The sequence below is a fragment of the Rhincodon typus genome, chromosome 8, assembly GCF_021869965.1.
Source record: "Rhincodon typus isolate 14 chromosome 8, sRhiTyp1.1, whole genome shotgun sequence".
Taxonomy (NCBI): domain Eukaryota; kingdom Metazoa; phylum Chordata; class Chondrichthyes; order Orectolobiformes; family Rhincodontidae; genus Rhincodon; species Rhincodon typus.
The window spans coordinates 51790053-51805961 of NC_063339.1; the positions used below are offsets into that span (position 1 = coordinate 51790053).

General features: G+C 41.9%; 1 protein-coding gene across 1 annotated transcript; it reads left to right on the forward strand.

Annotated features, from left to right (window-relative positions):
- The first annotated feature begins 219 nt into the window (after positions 1-219).
- On the forward strand, positions 220-3158 carry LOC109913163 (insulinoma-associated protein 2). The gene has a single exon (XM_020512641.2). It carries the CDS (start codon positions 303-305, stop codon positions 1758-1760), a length of 1458 nt encoding a protein of 485 aa, XP_020368230.2. The 5' UTR covers positions 220-302; the 3' UTR covers positions 1761-3158.
- The last annotated feature ends 12751 nt before the right edge of the window (positions 3159-15909 follow it).

Below are 15909 nucleotides of genomic sequence, written 5' to 3' on the forward strand. Positions count from 1 at the left end.
GCAATAGACTGTGCCGCTGTCCCTTCTCTCCACCTCCCGAGCCACCCTGAGCGATCCAGTGGCGCTGATTGGACTAAGAGTCCCCTCCATAAACAGCTCCTTCGGCAATAAAAGCGAGACAGGGCATGTGCAGAGTTAGTGCCACCGTCTCCTGATGCTCACACCTAGGGGAGGGGGGTGGGGGGATGGTGTGTGTTGGGGGGAAGGGGGTAAGTAGAAATAGACCTGGACTCGGTTCCTGAAAGCTCTGCGCAAGTCCTCGCGGGTCATCTTCGGCAAAACTGTCGAACGCCAGCTCAAAGATGCCCAGAGGATTCTTAGTGAAAAGGAACAGCAAATGGTCACCGCTATCGTACAGGATTCGGACTGAAGACGAGCAGCCACTTCAAAGCGACCCTCTGAGAGTGGCTGTGGGGCCGGCGGTGTGCCCGGACAGTCTTATTGCACAGTCAGGTTCCCAGCGCGGCGGCGCGGAGGGACTTTACTGCCGAGTGACAGAGGATCAAGGCTTGGAGCCAGCCCAGGGACAGACAGAGGAGACTGAGCCTGCCACAGGCTACACCAGCAGAGGCTGTACAAAATCTGGCCTCACTGACTGGTCTGCTGCCTCCTGCAGCCCCGCCGTGCCCACCGGCCACAGACTGGAACCCTCTGCCTTGGATAGGAGCTGCTTCACCTCCTCTACTGGTGCTGAGCCCTCAGCTGCGGCTGAAGCCATCAGGCCGGGAGAGAGGTCTCTGGGGGCGCCGACAGAGGGTACCCGGCCTGGCAGCAGTCACCCACAAACCCCAACTTTACCGGGCACCAAGCGAACTGGCCCAGACCCCTGGCACCGCAAGTACAAGTCCCGCCCGAAGAAGCCCAAAATGAGCAGAAAACTCCGTCTCCAAGACGAGGTGAGCACTTCCCCTGTGCTCGGCCTGAGGATTAAAGTGGACGCCAAGGACTGCCAGGCGGCGCCAGCATCAGCAAAGCCCCAGCTCCTGGCCGGGTATATCTGCCAGCTGTGTAGAGAAACCTATTCGGATCCCTTCTCGCTGGCCCAGCACAGATGCTCCAGGATAGTCCGGGTCGAATACCGCTGCCCCGAGTGCCAGAAAGTCTTCAGCTGCCCGGCTAACCTGGCATCCCATCGCAGGTGGCACAAACCTCGCTCCGGGGCCAACAGCGATGCTGCAGAGCCTGGCAAGGAGAGGCACAACTGGCCCGGACCCCGGCAGCGTATAGACCCGGAGAGCAAAGAGAACTCCAAGGGCCTGAGCGCCGGGGAGCGCCGCGGATTTCAGACCATGGACAGCTCCAAGGTGAGCACCGAGCTTAGCGAGGGCGGCTCCCCAGGGACTCCGGGCCGCCCCGAACGCTTCGAGTGCCTGTTGTGCAGCAAGAGATTCCGGCGCCAGGCTTCCCTGGAGAAGCACCTGTCTGGCCACCAGGCCGCCAGCTCCGCGGGCTACAGGCGCCTGCAGTGGAGCCGCCTCAGCTTCCCTTGCCCCCTGTGCAATGTGAACCTGCCGTCCGCCGACATCCGCAACAAGCATCTGCTGTGGCATGCGGTGACCTGTGGGGAACCAGCCCTGCTCAGCCCCACAGCCGAACAGCAGGAGCCTGCCGACGGCCTGGGAGGGCAGCTTTTCACCTGCAAACACTGCCCTTCGAGCTTCCTGAGCTCGGCGGGCTTGAGCAGGCACATCAACAAGTCCCACCCGTCAGAGAACCGGCAGCACTTCCTCCTGCAGCTAGCCACTAGGCCAGGCTGCTAATGGCCTCCAGCCACTAAGACCTCAGAATTCAGGAGAAATGTCTTTACACAGACAACAGCGACGGCGTGTATCATAGGGAGTGGCTGAGGCCAGTAGTACAGACATGCTTAAGAAGGGACGAAAGGGTTAGGTTCATAAAGTTAGGTGAGGAAAGGTGAATTAAACAAACAGACTATTTGGACTACTTGAGTTGAATGGCCCTACTTCTATGTAGTGCGTTCTATGTAATTATTTCATTCTTTCCAAAAAAAAACCCGCAAAAGACTCAAGATCATTTCATGCTCACTAAAGAAATTATGATCTTAAGCAAGAACTTGCACTGACAGCTGCCAAACTATTTATTCTGAGCATGCAAATGACTGATTTATTTAGCAACTGTGCTGGACATAGACTACTTGTAAAGTGTGTTCACTGTTCAGTGGTGGGTTAGTTACCTCAGCAGGCTAGAGAGCAATGTGACTACAAAACAATGACAATGGCACATTTTCTACCCCGATACTGGCTCTGTTAGTTCATGGAGACCCGCCTCTTTGCATTGTCTTATGCATGATGTGCAGTGATGCCTGTCAAGCTATATAAACACAGATGCTCTCTGTGACAGTGAGAAATGGTAATGGTCCCTCACAGAGAATGGCGGAATATGATTGTCCTAAGTCATTCACTTGACTTCAGAGTCGAACATATTTGCACAGGGATCTGGACAGCAAGGAATTATTTATTGCAAGTTTAAAAAATTCCTACATGAGTTTGTGTATCAGAACTTCTGTGGAGTCCTGACATGTATCTTTTGTTGCATATCCATTCTCTGATAATCCGGAGCCTACACAATTTAGGCTAGTTCTTTTTGATGTTCTGAATAACTAGTCAGAGCTCTAGAACACGGTCTCCTAATTGGCCCCTTGTAATGAGGAGAAGATATTATAGAAAACATAGAAAATACACGAAGATTTAGAGATAAAATTGAATTTTCTGACTAGCAGAAGTTCTAAATGAGCAAGACACTCCCTATATACAAATACTTTTGTAGAATATACGTAAATACATTTTTCCTTTCGAAGAATGCTTGTAAAGGTTTTGCTCAACATGCACACTGCAATTGGATTCTACACCATTGTTTTTGTCAAAGGACATTATAAAACATGACATTTTGTAAGAGGAAGCCTTAAAGCATCTATTTTAAAACTCTATATAATAATGTTTATGCATCTTTGTATTATTTGCCTTGTATGTTTTGTACTACATTATGTAAATAATTGCAATTTTGTTTATTTTTTGTGGCCAATGTGGTAATAAATTATCAGAATAGCTTTTTGTGCAAGTAATATTTCTACACCAGTAGCTATTTAATGTGCGCTAGGTAGTTCATATGCAAAAATAATTCCTACTCTGTATTTTCTTACCTGCTTATGTCATTTTTGAGCTATTTTCATACACTTTAATAAACTAAATTACTTGAAATATCTGTGTGAATTAGTGATTCTCAGAGTGATGAGCAGTCAGTATAATTTAACTTTAGGTTCTTTGTAAATTATCTTATAGTTTACTATCACATTTTACCTGCAGCTAACATGAAAGCAGGCTAGCTTCTCTAGAAAGAAAAATATGAGATGACAGTATCTTATAAACTTAATTCATTTGGTTAGATCTACTTTAAGTAAAATACTAAAAAGGAACAAAATAGAAAACCAAGTTTTTCTATGCAACCAGAAATTTTCTCATGGCACCTAATTGATTGAGAGTAGAATCAGAAAAAAAGCAAAATTATGATGGATGTTGAAAGTTAGAAATTAGAACAAAAAGTGCTGGTATTTCTCAACAGAGCCTGGCAGCATCTTTTGACAGAATGTTATGTACCAGACCAGACACCCACCTCACCCCCCGCCACAAAGTATATTATGGAGAAAGCCTAGTCCTTAAATGTATATATTTTTTAAAGGCAAGTATAAACCGCTATGTTCCAGATATGATTTGATTAGTCCACCATTAGGCTTTAATCAAAACCCTCTATTCAAATAACACAGTTATAGTGTCATAGAGTCATACAGCATTGGAACAGACCCTTCAGTCCAACCGACCACATACCAAACTAAACTAGTCCCACCTGCCAGCGCTTGGCCCAAACCCTTCCTATTCATGAACTTATCCAAATGTCTTTTAAACATTATAACTGTACATACATCCAACACTTTCTCTGGCATTTCATTCCACACATGAACCACTCTGTGCAAAAATGTTGCCCCTCATGTCTTTCTTAAATCTTTCTCCTCTCACCTTAAAAATATGTCCCCTGGTTTTGAACTCACCTACCCTAGGGAAAAGACCCTTGTCATTCACCTTATCTATTCCGCTCATGATTTTATAAACCTTAATCAGGCCACCTCTCAATCTCCTACCCTCCAATGAAAAAAGTCCCAGCCTTTTCAATCTATTTATATATGTCAAACCCTCCATTCCCAGAAACATCCTGGTAAATCTATTCTGAACTTTCTCCAATTTGCTACTATCCTTCCTATAACAGGACAAGCAGAACATGGCCCAGTACTCCAGAAGAGGCCTTACCGACATTCTGTACAACATCAACATGGTGTCCCAACTGCTATACTCAAAGGTGTGAGCAATGAAGACAAGGTGCTAAATACCTTCTTAACCACCATATCTAATTTTGTTGCAAATTTCAAAAAAAGTATGGTGTCTGTGTTCTACAACACTACCCAGGGCCCTACCATTAATTGTATAAGTCTTGTCCTCGTTTATATTACCAAGATGCAATAACTCACATTAATCCAAATTAAACTCCATCTGGACTCCTCAGCCTATTAACCCAATTTATCAAGATCCCTTTGTAATCTTATATAACCTTCTACACTGTCCGCTATACCACCAATTTTGCTGTCATCTGCACACTTACTAACCATGCCTCCTATATTCTCAACTGAAACATTTACATAAATGACAAAAACAAGTGGACCCAGTACCGATCCCTGTGGAACACCGCTGGTCACAGGTTTCCAAAAAAACAAACCTTTGCCACCACCCTCTGTCTCCTACTGTCAAGACAATTTTATATCCAATTGGCCCGCTTTCCCTGAATCCCATGTAACCTAACTTTACTAATTAGTCTACCATGTGGAACCTTGTCAAAGGCTTTTACTAAAGTCCAAATAAATAAATCATCAATATTTTTGGCTGCTTATTAAAAAACTTAATCAAGTTTGTGAGACATGATTTCCCTCGTACACAACCATGCTGACTATTCTTAATCAATCCTTGCCTCTGCAAATTCATGTAAATCTTATCTTTTAGAATCATTTCCAAAACTTACTCACCACTGATGTCAGGGTCATAGGTCTGTAGTTCCCAGGCTTCTCCTGACAGTCTTTCTTGAACAATGGCACCCTCCAGTCCTTCAGCACCTCACCTGCGGTTATAGATGATACAATTATTTCTGCTAGGTGCCCTGCAATTTCTTCCCTAACTTTGTACAACATCCTAGGATACACTTGATCCGGTCCTAGAGATTTATATTTTCTAAGGCCTCAGTCACTTTCTTTTCTATAATGTGAACTGTTTTCAAAACATCAATATTTATTTACCTGAGTTCTCTAGCCTTCATTTCTTTCTCAACAGTAAAAACTGACATGAAATATTCATTTAATATCTCTCCCATCTCCTGAGGTTCAACACAAAGACGACCTTGTTAATCTTTAAAAGGCCCTTCTCTTTCTCTAGTTGCTCTCTTGCTCTTAATGTATTTGTAGAATTTTTTTTGGATTAACTTTAACCTTATCTGCCAAGGCTATTTCATGTCCTCATTTTGCTTTCCTTATTTCCTTCTTAAGAATGCCCCTGCACTCTTTACGCTCTTCAAGAGGTTTAATGTTCCTAGTTGTCTGTATCAAAAATATGATTCTTTTTCATTCTTGACTGGAACCGTGATATCTTCATTTATCCATTGTTCTCTAGTCTTACCAGCCTTACCTCTCACTCTAACAGGAACATAATGCCTCTGAAGTCTCATTAACACACTTTTGATGGCCGCTCACTTGTCAGTTGTCCCTTTACCTACGGATAGTCTTCTCCAAACAACTTTTGAAATTTTTTGTTCCATAACTGTAATATTTGTCTTACTCCAATTAAGGACTTTAATTTTTAAGGAAGGCTTAGTCCTTTCCAAAAATATTTTAAAACTAATAGTATTATGATCACTAGTCCCAAAGTGTTACCCTACTAACACTTCAGTTACTTGCCCTGCCTTACTTCCCAACAGAAGGTCAAGTTTTTCTCCTTCTCTAGTAAGAATATTTACATATTGATAAGGAAAAGGTTAGAAATGTAATAAGTCTTGAGCAAATGAAGGGGGTTGAGAGCCTGAAGAAGCATGAAAGAAAGATCTGTGATAGGAATTGAAGGAAAGAGAGATTGAATGTCAGAAGTTTTCGTGGTGTAAGGCCAAGTGAGGGCAAGTAGAGAAACATAAGTTGGAATTAGAGGAGCTGTGAATTGAAGAATAATTGCTACCTAAACAGAAATAAAGGAGATGAAAGAGAAACTAGAGATCAAAACAAACTAACATGAAAAGAAACAAAAATGGACAGAAAATATGATCTAAAATTCTAAAATCTAAAATACAATATTCAATCCAGAAGGATGTAAAGTGCCCAGTTGAAAGATAAGTTTCCACAAATCTGTGGTAAGCTTCACTGGACATTGTAGCAGGCCACAGAGAGAGAAAGGACAGGCTTGAGAATTAAAATGGCAGTTGACTGGAAGCTCAGGATCGTGTTCAGAGATTAAAGGGAAGTGTTCCACAAAGCTGTCACCCTGTCTACATTTGATACTCCAATGTAGAGGAGACAACATTGTGAGCAGTGAATACAATATACTAAATTGAAAAATGTACACGTAAATCACTGGAGAAGTTTCTGGGGTCTTAGATAATAGGAGGTAAGAGGCCAGTCTTACATTTCCTGTGCTTACAAAGGTGCCATAGGAAAGACAGTGTTATTGGAGGTGACAGAGGAGTACACCAGGATGTCATGGAAGTGGAAGGAAAGGTCACTTCAAAATGCTAAGGAGAGAGAAAAGAAGGTCTGGTGTGGGAGCACACAAGGTAATAGCAGAGGATGATGTGATGTGAAAGAGCATGGTGATGTGAAAGAGGCGGACAAAGGAAACCCTAATCAATATTCTGGCAGGGAGGGAAGGGCTGGGGCAGGAGAAAAGAAGTGCATGAATTAGAACGAAATTGTTGAGTTACCTGTCAACCACTGTTGGTATCTGAGGAGAGTCCTTAGTTGAGGGGAAATGAAAACATATCAGAAGTGATGGAATGGAAGTTTTTATTGTCCAAACTGGGACAATCCCTTATAAAATGTGGGAATTGTAGTCAAGGCATCTGTGGGAGCCATTACGTTTATAGAGGTTATTAGTTGATAGCTTCTGCCTAGAAATGAAGAGAGAGAAGTCCATTAAGAGAAGGGAGGAGTCAGGGATGGGCCTTGTGGGAGTGAGAAGACTGCGCATTAGAAGTAAAGTTGACGAAATGTTACAGTTCAAGCAGAAGCAGGAAATAATGCAACATAGTTATTCATGAGAGATAAAGAAGGGGGCCAGAGTGAGACTGAAATAACAAATACGTCACATTTCTCATGAAAAAAAGAGAGGTTCTGCAGGCCCTATAATAACACCTTTTATTTTAAAGGATGTGAGTGGATTTAAAGGAGAAGTTCCATGTGTGAAGAAGATCAGTCAGGCAGAGGAAGGTATTGGATGGGGTCTGTTTGGGCCTCCATTCAAGGAAGAAGGAGAGAGACCACAGACAATCCTGGTGGCGGTCAGAAGCATTCAATGTTCATACTAAACAGGGGACAGAAACTGCTCAAGTGATTGAAGTCACCTGAAGAATCATGGCTGCAGGTGGGAAGAGACTGGACAATGCAAGTAAAGAATACCTGAGGTAGGACCAAATCAGTTTAGAGGGGCATGAGTTTTTGAAATGATAGGCCTACCAGGGAGGTACTGTTTTTGGATCTTGGGTAGAAAATTCAAGTGGGTTGCTTGAGACTGGAGCTGAGATTGAAAGCCACAGTCCTAGTGTTTTTACAGCATGAAAGAGGCCCTTCAGCCCATCACATTTACATCAGCCATTAAACATCCATCTATTTTAATCCCATTTTCTAGCACTTGGCCTATAGCCTTGTATACTATTGCATTTCAAGTGCTCATCTAAATAATTTCTTTTATTGTCTTGAGGGTTCCTGCCTCTAGCACCCTTTCAGGCAGTGAGCCCAGATACCCACAGCCCTCTTGTGATAAAGACTATTCTCAAATCTCCTCTAACCCACTTGCTTCTTACCTTAAAACTATGGCTCCTGCTTATTGACCCCACCACAAAATGGAAAAGAATCTCCCTATCTATCCTGTTTATACCTCTCAGAACTTTGTACACCTCAATCAGATGTCCCCTGTGCCCTCTCTGTTCTAAGGAAACAACCCCAGTCTCTTCATAGCTGATTTGCTCCAACCATGGCAACATCCTAGTGAGTCTCTTCTACACTTTCTCTTGTGCAACTACATCATTCCTACAATATGGCAACCAGAATGACACACAGTACTCAAGCTGTGGCCTAGCTAACATTATATATAGCTCCAATATAACCCCTGTGCTCCTGTATTCATTGCCTTGACTAATAATGGTAAGTATCTCATATGCCTTCTTAACCAACTTAACTCTCTGCACTGCTGGCAAGGACCTATGGATGTGCACACCAAAGAATCCCTGATTCTCTGTACTTCCCAGGGTCCTATCATTTCACATGAACTCCCTTGCCTTATTTGAACCTCCAAAATGCTTCCACAATGCATCACCTCACAATTTTCTGGATTAAATTTCATTTGCCACTTCTCAGCCCATCTATATTACCCCATCTAAAGCTTTCCTCATTGCTATTTACCACACCATTGATTTTCATGACAGTTGTGAGGTTACTGATCATACTGTGTAGTTTCCTGTCTAGATCATTAAAGTACACAACAAATAGCAAAGGACCCAGCACCAAACCCTGTGGGATGTTCGAAGATAACATCCTTCCTTACTGCAGTAATTGACTTCTTGATGGATATCGCAGCACCGCTTCCTCTCTCATATCTCTCCCTCCTTGACTATATGCTTGACTAGATTGACTTGGTCCTTCCATACTTGTCTGTGCATCATCCCTTTCTGTATCTCCACATTGCATCCCACCCTGCTAACAAAATGTTTAAACTCCCACCAACCGCACTAGCAAACCTCTGCACAGTGATGATCCCATTTGTAAACTGTCAGATTTGCATAGGTCCCACCTTCCCTCAAAACAAGCTCAGTAATCTAGGAATCTGAGGACCTCCTTCTCCAGCTCTTCTGCCACATATTCAACTCTTCTTTCTGCCTATTTCTACAATCACTTGCATGTGTCACTGGGAGTAATCCAGAGATTGCGACCTTTGAGGCCCTGCTATTTAATCTGCTAGCCTGTACCCTAAATTCTTGTTGCAAGACCTCATCTCGCTTTCTACATAAGTCTCTGGTACCAATATGTACCATGATCTCTGACCATTCATTCTCCCCCGACTGTTCATTCTCCCCCTTCAGCAGCTGTTCAATGATTTCCTTGACTCTGGCCCCAGAAACCTGCGTCTGCATCCCATGCTATTGAATCTCCAAACAGTATTGTCCTCCCTCTTTTTCATTTCCCCACTTGTGTAGCTGGGGTCTGACTGCACACCCTAGAGAAATGGACACTCTCATCATTTTCCAACTCACAAAATCTTTTCTTAAGTGAAATGCACTCTGGGGCTTTCCTGACTATCTGCCTACAACCCTTCTTCTGACTGCCTCAGGGGTTATCTGTGTGTGGAGCTGGAGGCCATTGGTAGCGCACTCAGGAGGAGCAGTATTTAGGTACAGAATTTGGAGAGAGAGACTGTGAGATTCTTGAGCAGATTGACATAGCAGATTGAGGAGGTATTTTAGGTTTTGGCAGGCTTAAAAATGGGCAAATCCCCTGGTCTGGATAAGATATATTCCAGACTACTGTGGGAGATGAGGGAGGAAATTACAGAGATTCTGAACCTAATTCTAATTCTTCTCTGGCCACAGGGAGGTGTCAGAAGACTGGAGGATAGCTACTGTGGTTCTACTTTTTAAAATGGGTGGTAGGGATGAACTAAGGAATTATAGATAAGTGAAACTCACATTAGTGGGAAAAAAAAATTGGAGAAAATTATGAAGACAGAATCAATCTGTACCTGGAGAAATAGGTTTGATCAGGGATAGTCAGCGCAGTGTTGTCAGAGGGTGGTCATGCCTAACATGCAATCAGTATGAGTTTTGTTTTAACAGGTCCAAACTACTCATATTTAAGTCATGTTTGGTTAAATGGCACATCCAATTGTATCTTTGCAAATTTCATTGTATTTTAATCATAGAATCCCTACAGTGTGGAAACAGGCCCTTCGGCCCAACAAGTCCACACCAACCCTTGGAGCACCCCACCCAGACCATCCCTCTATAATTCACCTAAGCTACACATCCCTAAACACTACGGGCAATTTAGCATGGCCAATCCACCTAGCCTGCACATCTTTGGACTGTGGGAGGAAACCGGAGCACCCGGAGGAAACCCACGCAGACACGGGGAGAACGTGCAAACTCCACATGACAGTCGCCTGAGGGTGGGATCAAACCCGGGTCCCTGGTGCTGTGAGGCAGCAGTGCTAACCACTGAGCCACTGAGCGATCATACTATATTATTCTTTTGATCTTTCTCCAGATTCAAAATACAGTGTCAGAATTCTCAAATATTTGTGAATTGTTTAATCTACTGGTAGGAAGCTCACTTTGTAAATTATCTTTTACTCCTTGCTATCATCCTTCTTTCTTATATTCTCCTCTATTACTCACTACTTGACACACCTGTACTTTCTCATTGTGTTCCCTGTGATAATACTGTTTAATATGTTCACATGACATGATTGAATTTTTTTCCTATGGTTAGGAGTATCAATTAAATGGTACCTGAACAACCCTTCTAATTACTTTATAGGGACCGCTGAATTTTGCTTTTACTGGCTTACCTTGTAAAAACAGCAGTACCAAAACTTCATTTCCCACTTTAAAGGTTCTGGTTGTTGTATGTTTATCTTTCCACTCTTTAATTGTGTTTTGGGATGAGTTAATGTCCCGGTGCAACTCTACATGTACCTGTTAACTTATTGAGAGATATGAACACATACTCAAATATTAACGATTCATTTTTCTGACTTAATCATTTACCCTAACTAGTTTTATTAGTCTTCTTATTTCATGGCCATAAACTAATTTGAAAGGACTGGAGCCAATGGGTTTATTTGGAGAATGTCTGGTTGCAAGTAAGAGAAAACCTAAACCTCTGTCTCAATCCTTTGGACACTCACAAAAATCAGCTTTGATCACAGTTTGAGAGTTTTGATACCTCTTAAAGCACTTTGGGTCTGTGAATGGTACACAGTCGATTTTACTTGTTTAATACCCAAAATACTCATGATATTTTGAAAATGTTTTGACATAAAGTTTGATCCATGGTCAGACGGTATTTCCATTGGTGGTAACCTGCTTCTGTAATTGTTCTGATTCTTGTACTTTCTTTGTGCATTCTGTAATTATGGGTGAATCTGATACCTTTAGTCCTGGCAAATCATCACCCAGAGGTCTCCTCTCTCAATTGGTAATGTCTTTACTACACAAAAAATGACTTCTCCTGATAACAAATCACATTTCAGTGTACTTTATATAATGGAAATGGAACATATTCTCTCTCAATCCCATTTATAAGTACCTTAGCTCCCACCAAACTGTCTAGAAGGAAAATCATGACTTTCTCCAGTAAAAATGATTGCGTTGCCACTATATCTCTTAGTATAGTTTCATACCTTTCATCACTAATGACAGAATTCACCTTTGACCTTTTTGTTATCATTAGAGCTACAATCTGGTCCAAGGAACTATTTTTTACTGTTCAGAAACAAAAATAGAAATTGCTGGAAAAGCTCAGCAGATCTGGCAGCATCTGTGGAGAGAAATCAGAATTAAAATTTCGGGTCCAGTGATCCTTCTTCAGGACACTGGATCTGAAATGGTTTCACTCAGATTTTATCTTTTAGTGTTCCTTTCTCTAACTCATTTTTACTAACTCCTGTAAGTCCTACGAGCCTACCTTGCAACTTTCAACATTCAGCATGCACATGTCCCAACTTATTACAATAGAAACATTTCATTATCTGAACTTCACCTACAGCCTCAGCAATTTCTGTCTTAATTGGAGGAGGAGGAATTCCAGGGGCATTCCTTACTGTCTAACCTCTACCCTGGCTACCTACCTTCCCTTCACACTCTCAATTCTATTCTTCTCAAACTTCTTGGGGGTTAGAAAAAAGATTTATGGAACACTTCATAATCAGCAGCCATTATAGCTGCTTTTATTGCTGTTGCTACCCATTGGTCTTCTACATGAGTTCTGATTACAAAACGTAATGGACCTTTAAAGTCTTCTAAAATAATAATTTCGCTGACAGCATAGAAAGTATTCTCTACCTTTAACCTCTTATCCACCAAACAAAATTATTTTGTTTTACTATTTCAAATTCAGAACAAGTTTGTCCAGGCTGTTTCTGTAAGTTCTGAAACCTCTACCCATCTGTATGCTTCCAGGACTAACTCACTTGTGCTTAGAATAGCTCTTTTCACCTCATCACAAGCTTTAGAATGTTCCTGGAACAGGGATGCATAAGTCGCTTGTGCTTTCCAGTTAATTTTCTTTACATGGGCAAGGTTTCAGCCATTGCATTTGTGTTGCTATCTTCTCAAACAACATGAAAAATGATTCCACATACATTTCTTCAAATTTTGGCAAAGCCTGCACTACCTTAAATATCTCCTGACTGAACCATGGATTAAGACTAGAAATTTCCTCCTCCAAGTCTTCCCAATTGTCTGGTTTAGCTTACATAAACTGTATCATTTTTAAGTTAAATTGCCACTTTTTCTCTTTTTCCTCCCTTCTTTCTGCCCTTCCTTTCTCTTTTTTCTCCATTTCTCTTTTTCTGTCCTTTGGAATTACAACTTTTAAGTTCTAACTCTCTTTGGAATTCCATCTCATCTTTCTCATTTCCATTTGCCTGAACTGCAACTCAAGGTTCATTGGTGCATCCAATATACTGCCTGTTTGATTTGGTCTCTCCATTTCCACTAAACCTAACTGTTCTATTATTAATTCTATAATGGCTGCCCTTTTAGTATGTTCTGTTAATTTTATTTCTAGCCTACTGGCTAACTCTCCTAGTTTTGCTTTAATTATACTGTATAGCCATACCAGGAAAACTTCTGACATTTTCAAAAATGCCTGAACAGTTACCAATGTCTTCTTAAGTCAGAGTACAAACCTGGTATTTGATCACCCACTCTAAGCACCAAAATCCAATTCCACATCTTCATTGTCTGTGTTTCAAGATCCAGGACTCGAGCCCCCATTATGTTATGACAGGAAGACAGACAGCTGATCCACATTAGCCTTTCTACCACTGTATTTGCAACACAGCAAAATTAAAACCTTCAAAGAATCTCAAAATTGATCCCAATGGTTCCTAACTAGACTTTTTGAATAACCAGTCCCAGACTCTGTGAATAATCAATTACAAGCACCAGTTTGTATCTTAAACAAATGACTTAACAATTTATTAACACTCTAGTACTTTTAGCAGCGTAAAATCAATCTAGATAATGTCTATGCTTTAGACACAAATCTTTGCTTTCAGTTCTTTTCACATAAAAGACAGCCAGACAAACAAACTCAGTAAAGGGTTAAAGGAAAATAACAAAACTGACCAGATTATTTAACTGGTTTTCATGATGCACTGCTCTGCAGGCATAGATTATGGTTTCTTGGTTGATTTCTTTGAAGATGTCAATCACCTTCATCTTTACAGTACACTCAGATAAAATGGCAATGCTGATAACTTAGTTTTCTATTCTCTGAACATCCAAGAACTGCTTATGGGAGGTTAGGCAGGGAATGTACAGTCCAAAATCCAACTCAAATGCTGACCTAGTCTGCGACAGACTGATCATGTCTTCCACAACATCCTGTTACCATCCAACATCTGCCATTTGTTTGAGCAAAAGGTCTTTTCCAAAACTTGCTGGAACTAATTCCCAGGCACTGGCCTTGTTAATAATCAATTTAAAATCATAGAGCCATAGAGTATATAGACATTTCGGCCCAAACTGGTCCATGCTGACCATGGTGCCCACTCAGCGAGTACCAATTGCCCACATTTGGTCCATATCCCTCTAAACCCTTCCCATCCGTGTACCTATCCAATATTTATTTTAAATGTTGCTATTGTACCTGCCTCAACCACTTTCTGCAGCAGCTCATTCCATATACATACCACTCTCTGCGTGAAGAAGTTGTGCCTCAGGTCCTTCGTAAATCTATTCCCTCTCACCTTAAACATATGCCCTCTAATTTTCCATTCCCCATCCCTGGGAAAATGACTATATACATTCATCCTATCTGTGCTTCTTATGATTTTATACACCTCAATAAGGTCACCCCTCACTCTCCTATGTTTCAAGGAATAAAATCCTATCCTGGCCAACCTGTCCCTATGCCTCAGCCATACTACTACTCGCAACATCCTCGTAAATCTTCTTTGCACACTGTCCAGTTTAACTATGGCTTTCCTGTAACAGTGTGACCAAAATGGTACACAATACTCCAATTGTGCCCTCACCAATGATTTATACAACTGTAACATAATGTTCCAACTCCTATACTCAATGCCTCAACTGATGAAGGCCAGTATGCTAAATGCTTTCTTCACCACCCTGTCCATCTGTGACACCACTTTCAACAAACTACGTACTTGAACTCGTAGGTCCCTCTGTTCCACAGTACTCAGGACCTTACCATTTCCTGTATAAGTCCTACTGTTGTTTGACTTTCCAAAGTGCAATACCTCACACTTATCTGTTTTGAATTGCATTTGCAAATCCTCAGCCCACTTCCCCATCTGATCAAGATCCCTCTGTAATTTTTGATAACATTCCTCATTATCAATGATACCTCCTAATTTTATATCATCTGCAAACTTACTAATCATGCCTTGTATATTCACATCTAGATCATTTATGTAAATAACAGATAACAAAGGTCCCAGGACTGATCCCTGTGGCACACCACTAGTTACAGGCCTGCAGCCTGAGAAACAACCTTCAACCATCACCCTCTGCTTCCTACCATCGAGCCAATTTTGAATCCGATTTGCTAGCTCTCCCTGGATCCAATGCAACCTAACTTTCATGACTAGCCTGTCATGTGGCACCTTGTCAAAGGCCTTACTAAAGTTCATATAGACAACATTCACTGCCCTACCCTCATCCATTTGCTTGGTTACTTCTTCGAAAAACTCTAAAAGATTTGTCCTGTGCACAAATCCATGCTGACTATCCCTAATCAGACCTTGACCATCCAAATGTTGATTGATCCTGTCCCTCAGTATCCTTACCAATAACTTACCTACTATTGATATCAGGCTCACTGGCCTGTAGTTCCCTGGCTTGTCTTTGCTACTGTTATTAAACAATGGAACAACATTAGCCACCTTCCAGTCTTCTGGAACTTCACCAGTGGCGAAAGATGAAGCAAAAATCTCTGTAGCCTCTGCGATTTCTTCCCTAGCCTCCCACAACATCTGAGGATGGACTTGATCAGGCCCAGGGGATTTATCCACCTCAGTGTGCTTTAAGGCTGCAAACACCTCCTCTCTGGTAGTATGCGTATGATCCAAAACATCCCCACTTGTTTCCTTAGCATCCATGGTTCTCTCCTCAGTAAACAGTGAGGAGAAATATTGATTGAAAATCTCCCCCATCTTCTGTGGCTCCACACATAGATTGCCATGCTGATCTTTAAGGGGACCTATTCTCTCCCTAGCCACCCTTTTACTCTTAATATAGCTATAGAACCTCTTGGGATTATCTTTAACCTTATCTGTCAGATCCATCTCATACCCTCCTTTTGCTCTTCTGATTTCCCTCGAGTGTGCTCCTACACTTTTTATATGCATCTAG